This window comes from Populus nigra, chromosome 8 (genome assembly GCF_951802175.1).
Source record: "Populus nigra chromosome 8, ddPopNigr1.1, whole genome shotgun sequence".
Classification (NCBI taxonomy): domain Eukaryota; kingdom Viridiplantae; phylum Streptophyta; class Magnoliopsida; order Malpighiales; family Salicaceae; genus Populus; species Populus nigra.
In genome coordinates, this window is record NC_084859.1 from 13,039,490 (window position 1) to 13,047,522 (window position 8,033).

Sequence of the window (8,033 nt, forward strand, 5' to 3'; positions counted from 1 at the left end):
TATATTTTGTCAACTCTCAAATTATCCCTCCCTTGACTCACATTATAACAATGAAAAAATAACATTGTAAAAATTCAAAAATAGCTCTCAACACTAATTTTAATGTTTTTGCTTTAAATAATATTTTAATCATTTTAATGTATAAGTAATATAGAAAAAAATTTATTTATCGCGTATTAATTTGACAATTACTAATAAACTTCATAAAAAAAAAAAAAACTTCAAATCCCTCGAAACTACAATGTCTTATCGTGCAAGTGTTAAATTTTTTCTTACAAATAAATAAAATTATCATTATACTGTTTCATTTTTTCTTATAAATAAACAAAACCATCATTACACTACTGTTCAAATAAATAGATCACTTTAGTCTAGAACTACAGTGTTTTCCAATACCTATCGGTTTCTTCTAATAGGTGTGTTGTTAATGGGTACTCTGGTTTCCCGGATAATTTTATTTATTTATTTCAACTAATGTACCGGCGCTACATCATGAGTGGGTTCTCAACTTCATTTTAAACACAGGAGAAATCCTCATGTTTTCTGTATCCTACATTTATTTTAATTGAGTGCAAATATATATATTTTAAACCAACCAGTGCAGATGCTTATTTTGAACAATCCCCCCATCAACAAAGGGCCCGAACCGCCGTGTCTTTCTCCACTCGCCAAGAATAGAATCACCAGGCACTTGAAGCACGCACTCAACGTTTCAAGGCAATTAACTTCTTAAAGAACAATTTATCTCTCACCATTATGGAAAAAAAGAAGAAGAAGAAGAAGATGGTCCTCCAACAAAATTAAAGTAAATTGTCAACAGACAGCACAACTAAACGAAGCAATCTAGTTCCAGTGCATGCGAGAAGTTTTACATATTATAACAGAACATTCCAGACTCCCAGATAAACACAAGAATACAACACCCTTGGAAATCACATAACATTTTAGTGCAATACAGAAAGCTGCAGGGCGACCACGGTAAAGGGCATTAGCTTTCAGAGCTATAAGATGCTTCGCCTGATGACAAGTTCTCTCTCTGATGACGCTTCATCTCCTCATATGCCCATTCAAGACCAGGGCAGTAATGGAGTGGTGGGTTGAATCTGCTATCATTAATATCATCTGGCAAGAATGCACCGTTCTCTATGAGAAATTTGACTGCTTCTTTCTTCCTCTCCTTGGCAGCACTGTGAAGTGGTGTCCCTGTGAAATGCAAAGAGAAATACGCATCAGCAACCGTAGTCACAACAAAAGGTCGAGAAGAAGAACAAAAAGGGCTGGAGAGGGAGTAGGGTGCTTGAAACGTGAAAACTCTCTCCAATGAGTGGAAAATGCTTACAACCACAAGCACCCAAGGTTCTAGCATCAATATTAGCACCACGCTCGAGCAATTCAGCCATAATCTCAAGGTGACCCCCCTGAGCAGCAAGGTGGAGAGGAGTCAGGCCTTTTGATTTTGGGCCCCATGCAGGCACGTTAACATCCATTCCTTCATCGAGTAAACGTTTCACCTGTTACAAAACATCCTCAATCAACAAACCATAGCAGCAGTATAATTCTTTGCACGGCTTCCGTCAGTACAAAAGGACCTTTCTCTTGATATTTAACACAGAAGCTTGCATGAGTGAAATATACATAAACATGATGGTGCAAACCAAACAAGTTTAAAGTAGAGGAAAAGGAAACTGGCTCTCAAGGAACCCATTCTCTAGTAGCAAGTATATACAATTTATAATTTTCACCATTAGAACATAAAAAACAGACCAGATTATTGTCCCAACAGCTACAGAAAAGCGTATGCATGTAGCTGATTGAGTAAGATCTAATGTGGGCATATGATGAGAGAGTATGTATTCTATTTTTCGAACAATTTCAAATGGAAAGATGACGGCCATGGCGTAGAAAAGAAATCATCTTTCAGACTGATCTCTAGAGGTTAAGGGTGCCTGCTGACTAAAGTTGTTCAATGCCAAAATAGCTACCTAGAATCAGAACGGAGCTTTGCACTGATTGTTCAAAATACATAGGTTAAATAATTCAAGAACCCAAACACACCATCCTCGTTGAACCACCGGTTTTCGATCTCCGATCCACTAAAAGAAGTCAGTAACTAAAGACCCAGTTGCAACTTCAGAAGAAAGAACTCTGCTTTGAGTCCTATAAAGAAATTCTCATCTACCGAACACAGAAATTGACAAACTTCGTTCTACTTTAAACAGGCAAGAATTCGGTAAATCTTTAAAGGCACCCATTAAGAATAAAATCAACTAGCAACTCAACATACTCCAGGGCATAACGAGAAAGAAAGGTTCCTCGTTCAATAAAATCAGTAAAGAGAGAAATTAAAATAACCCCACCACCCAAAAAAAATATTACCTGTTTGAGATCACCTTTTCTAGCACCAATATGAAGCAAATTCCAACCTCTATCATCTCTATCCACATCCCCAACTGACCTAGACGACCGTCTTCTTGACAAATTACGCCTCAACGAAACCGCAACGAAAGCTTCCTGTGGCATACTTCAATGGAACAATAATATGCACGCACACAATCCTTGAAGATCCAGCAATTAATTTGTTTTTAACCGAGTTCTCTATAAGATATAATTAATTAAAAAGATCAACAGGAACAAGGGCAGACGACAGATTTACATGTTCAGTTTTTCAACAAACAAAAATGATTTAGCGAGAAGTGGAGTGATGGGCAACGCAATAAGGAGAGAAGGGATTGAGGCCGGGACCGAAAAAAACACGAATATTTTCACAGGTGAGAAAGGCGATGGGGGAGGAGAATATAATAATCATAGTAAGAAATTGGATTTCGATTGGTATTTCAGAGGTGGGTTTTTTTAGAAGATGAACCCGAATGTGATTTGGAGATAATTTATTGAACGGAACATGTAGGAAATTCGATTTCTTTCACCACCCAGACCAAACCCTAATTTTCGAGCCAGAGGATTGGGGGGGGGGGGGGGGGGGGGGGCTAATAGCTTGCTGTTTGTTTTTGGGGAAGGACGGTGATCCGGAAGTGACTACGAGTCACAAATCGCCTGTTTTTATTATTAACTGCTTTGAGGCTTAGCTTCTAATCCACGCGTCCCCCACTAAAACGCAGCGTATTGTTAAAAAAAAGGGGGTCGAGGATCCACCTAGATATGAACTCGGGTTACTGGATTCAAGTATCTGAGAATGTAAGAAACTAATATCTACATGTCATAATTTTTTAAGTGTTATTATTAGATTTAATATAATGGTTAAAATTTAAAAATTCTAACAAAAATTCATGTTAAATTATATTTTAAATAATCATAAAAGAATTACCATAAAATAAAATTATTAACTGAGTAGATCCATAAAAAAAACAAAAAAAAAGTCATTATAATACCAAAAAAACCAATTGCATGAGCCTGAGATAGACTATATGTGGCAGTTTTGTGCTATTTTTTATTATTAAAGGCAGGTTGTCCATTTTTTTAGGAAAAAAACTTGTATACGGCATGTCGTTTATTGTACAATAGAAAATATTGTTACCCCGACCCTGCAACCTCACCTAATCAGAAACCGCACTGCATTCTTATATCAAAAATAATTTTTAAAAAATAAAAAAATATTATTAACATATATTTCAACATGAAAAATTATTTAAAAAATAATCGTTACTATACTACCAAACATATCATCAGTGTCAAGTATTAATCAATTTAGCTGCAACACAGAGTTAATGTAAAATAATTTAAAAAAATAAACTAACCTGGTTTACTATTTATATAAACCGTTAATCCGAACTTGTTTCTTTTAATTGTTTTGATAATGTATTCACGACGAGACCAAGAAATCATTTGTAGGGCTGGTTGGGCTCAATATGGATCCCATTGGGCTTAACTCAGCCCAAAGAATGTATCATTTGACCTATCTCTGTACACAGATGAAAAGTTGGAAAGCTGTTGTCTTTTAGTGGTTACTTGTATATTCGTCCGCACTCCCCGTTGTGACTAAGACTATTTATTTTTCTAAATTTAAAAAAAATGTCAAAGTACGGAGATTTTAAAATCCAGTTAAGCAGTTTGATATTAAAACCTATAAATCCGATCTTTTATTTAATTTAATTTTTAAATTATACCACATGAAAGTTAATCTAAGATGAATTATTTAATTTAATAAATTTAAAAATAACTTGAATGGTTAATAAAAATAAAATATATTTTTTAAAAAAATTAAAACGATATCAAATTAGATCTACCGCGATCACTTTACGACCTGGATCATAGACTTCAATAGATTTAATAACTTTATTATTTTATAAATTATTTTTATTTAATTTTATGATAATACTGAATGCTTTCAAAATCGAGTATCAATCCTAAAATAATATTTAAGATCATGATAATCCTATAAAAAATAAAAATAAATAAACTATAAATTTTATTTCTCAACCAATCAAATATTAAATAAGAGTCAAATAAAAAAAATAATATCAGGTTCGATGAGTGAACCCACTAAACCCACAAATTGAGCAACCTAGGTCAACACATCAAACCCACAAATTGGGTAATGAATTCCATTGGGATTAATAACTTGTTTTTTTTCTAAACTATTGTTATTTAATTATATGATAACAAAAATAGATAATCGCAAAATCAAAATTAAACTAATATTGATATTTATTTTAAGACTAAGATAATCTCATAAAAAATATATGAAACTCAATTCTCAATCAGACTGGTATCAATGGATAAAATTAAAAAAAAATAAATTTATATAAAAATGTTAAACTTGTCGTACCCGTCAACAAATTCATAGATTTTCTAAAACTAAATAATATGTTTTTTTTCCCAAATTATTTTATTAATTATATAATAAATAGAAGAATGGACAATTCGATTAGAAAAAAAAAATCTTATTAAACTCGCAAACATGAACAACCAGAGTTATCTTGTCAAATTCAAAAACCGAGTTATTGACTCTATAAATGTTAAAAACCTAATTTTTTTGAAATTATTTTTTATTTAACTATTTTTTTTAAATAAACCATAGCTGATATATTTTTTTAATATTATAATAATTATATAAAAACAAATTAAAATAAATTACCTACTCTAAATTTACATAACACATCATACAAAAACTAAATTTTAAAAAAAATCAGCACTAAATTAGTATTTTAATCCATAATGTTATGGGCCTCAGTGGATCCTGACTATGAAATGGGGCCCGTCTCTCGTATTTGGTGTGAAAATTAGATTGCTTGATTTCTTTTATCTTTTTTTGTCTTTGATGCAAGCACCGAAAAATATGAACGCACAAAGGCAAAGTCAAAACTTGCTGTCTGGCTGTAAACACTGTCTATGGAATAAAAAACAAGAAAATGTTGCAAGAAACAAAACAACTTCCAGCCAAACAAAAAAATAATATATAATCATTGTAAATAATGTTCCAATCATTTCCAGTTCTATCTTCTCCAAAGAAGAAAATTGTATGGAGGTATAACCTGTTCCTAAAAACATTTCGTTCCAGAGAGCTGCAAATATGAATGAATACATGATGTATAGCTTCTCCGCTCGAGCACATCAAAGAATTTCTCCGGACATTAGATGATACCCAACTCAGCAAAACGAGTTCCTCCAACAGTCTTTTCGTGTAGTTTTTCCACGTTTTTTTTCTTCTCTCTGATTCTCTCCATTCTCTCATGCAGTTTTACCATTGATCTATTCTTCAACCACAATCCGAACTTGTAATCTTGGCTACCCTAAACAAACCATAAAATTAAAAGCAATTGAAAGATGAATCTTTGAGAAATGTTCTCGACCTGTTAGTCAGTCTTTCATGGTATTTTCACTGATTAGTTTGTTCAAAAGGGCTGTCAGCAGAGCATCTCTTCGCTCGGCCCTGCTCTCTTCTCTTAACCTCCTCTGTTCTTCTCTCTCCCTCCAGGCCTGCTCGATCACTAATCTCTCCCTCTCGAGCTTATCCATTGACCGTCGCCATTCCTGCTCAAACATCTGCCGCTCATGAGCACGCTTTTCCATCAACTCCCTCCACTGCATCTCCATCTTCTGTTGCTGTTGGAAGAACTCCTTGAGCATTTCTTGAACACCACCAAAAGAACTACTGCTTGCTCTTGGAGACTTCTCCGCCACATTTTTTTCACCCTTCCTTTTCCTAGAATTGTTTCTAGCTGGCTTCTCCTCCTCACTTTCATCCTCATCCTCATCCTCTGATAATTCATCAGAGGATCGATCTCCATTGATTCTTTTCACTTTCTTCCTTGACTGGGCGGAACCTGCCTCGGATTCAAGAAGTAGTCGCTGCATGTTCTTAGCTCTTTCAGTGAACACCTCATGCAGTTCCTCAAAGAACGGGCATTGCCGGCCAGTCTCAGGATCGGATGTCTCCTTTCCCTGATTAATTGCCATCAACAGCGTTGATTAAGAAAAAAACATGGTGCACAGGATGGACGAATACACCAATTTAATATATCAACCAAATACAGGGTGAAAAGCTCAAAAGACCAAATAGACTACAGGTGAAAAGCTCAAAAGACCAAAGAGACTACAATAATGGAACTATTTCGAAGATACAGTAGAGGGTGCTCGATAATATTCTACTTTTAGACCAAAAAAGATGCAGCTTAAGAGTTTTATCAGATATATATTAAGCTTTACCAAGCAAGAGAGAGAGAGAGTACCAGGTGAAAAGGACACAGCTTTTTTTAGAACCCATTTCTTACTACATTCAAGGACAAGTGAAAACAATACCTTGTAAAGACTGGCGAGGTTTTTCCACTTGCACTTGCACTGTTCAGGTGTCCTTCGGTAGTACCCTTTCTCCCTCATTTTAGCACTCACTATTTCCCATAATGTCTCGTTCCTCTTTGTCACTGCAAAATCCTTCTCCAACTCCGCTCTAATACCAATAAACTCCTTCGTTTCTTGCAGTCCCCACTGCGGATGTTGCGGTGGCGGACCCCTCGGAGAGATCTCCGCCGTTGGACTTAGCATCGCCGCTGTTGGCATCATGTTTATCCACCCTAGCCCAGCATCTCCTTCTCCTCCTCCACTGCGAAACATCATCTTTATGGTGTCGTATTAGGGTTATATAAAGAAAGCTTGTATATTAATCTGAATCTACCATGCTGCTTTTTATTTATTTTTAGTGAAAGCCGAAAGCGAAAAGCGTGTGAATTCGTTGTTTTTGGTACTTTATTTTCCTTGACAAAACGATACAAGTCATGTTATCATTTATTGAACTTTAAAGGAAAGTCGAACGTACTTTACACGTGGACCCTTCATGTTTTTATAGTTGCAAAATATTTTTGTAATTTTTTTTATATTTTTATATTATTTTAATATACAAATACTACAAACAATAAATAATATTCGCGCTTGCATATCAGAACCAAATTTTTCAAAAAGCAAAAAGAAAAAATGTTAGGCGATACTTGCACTTTAAAAAAGCAATGTTTTTTTTTTGAGATTTGAGGCATTTACTTAACTTGGTTGAATAAATATGATTAATTTATTAGTATTGTTAAATAAAATAGACAACAATAATAAATAAATCAAAATAAAAAAGATATATAATGATTAACTCAAAAAACAAACATTTGTCAATATTACAAAAAATATAACCTTTCAATTTTTAATAACAAAATAAAAATTAAATAAGAACATGATAATCCCATATAAAACAAAATAGAAAATATAAAGCTCAATCTCCTGCAAATCAAGATATAAAATAATAAATTAAAAAAAAAACAAAAAAACCAATCCAAGTTCATTGAAGTTGCCCTTCCAAAGACGCGATATGGTTATAAGATCGAGATAATCTGTTACGAAGCAAATTAAATAGAACAACAAAACTCAGATATTCTACAGCTTAATGTTTAAGGGCGAAACTATAAATCTAAAAAAAAAGAAATGGAAAAAAAAGATTCAAGTCAACTCGCTAAGCACACAGCCGGGGATATGAGATCGGAGTAACCTTATTGAAAAAGAAAGTGAAAAAAAAATCATGAAACTCAATGTTAAACCAA

General features: G+C 33.9%; 2 protein-coding genes across 2 annotated transcripts; both read right to left on the reverse strand.

The window, feature by feature from the left end:
• Positions 1-784: 784 nt before the first annotated feature.
• LOC133702319 (phytochrome-interacting ankyrin-repeat protein 2-like) lies at positions 785-2,973 on the reverse strand. Its single transcript, XM_062126639.1, has 3 exons — positions 2,377-2,973; positions 1,340-1,511; positions 785-1,203 (listed from the first exon to the last, which is right to left on the reverse strand). Exons 1-3 carry the CDS (start codon positions 2,518-2,520, stop codon positions 989-991), a joined length of 531 nt encoding a protein of 176 aa, XP_061982623.1. The 5' UTR covers positions 2,521-2,973; the 3' UTR covers positions 785-988.
• Positions 2,974-5,388: 2,415 nt separating this feature from the next.
• LOC133701317 (trihelix transcription factor GT-3b-like) lies at positions 5,389-7,196 on the reverse strand. The gene is made up of 2 exons (XM_062125191.1): positions 6,757-7,196; positions 5,389-6,399 (listed from the first exon to the last, which is right to left on the reverse strand). Exons 1-2 carry the CDS (start codon positions 7,069-7,071, stop codon positions 5,815-5,817), a joined length of 900 nt encoding a protein of 299 aa, XP_061981175.1. The 5' UTR covers positions 7,072-7,196; the 3' UTR covers positions 5,389-5,814.
• Between the last annotated feature and the right edge of the window lie 837 nt (positions 7,197-8,033).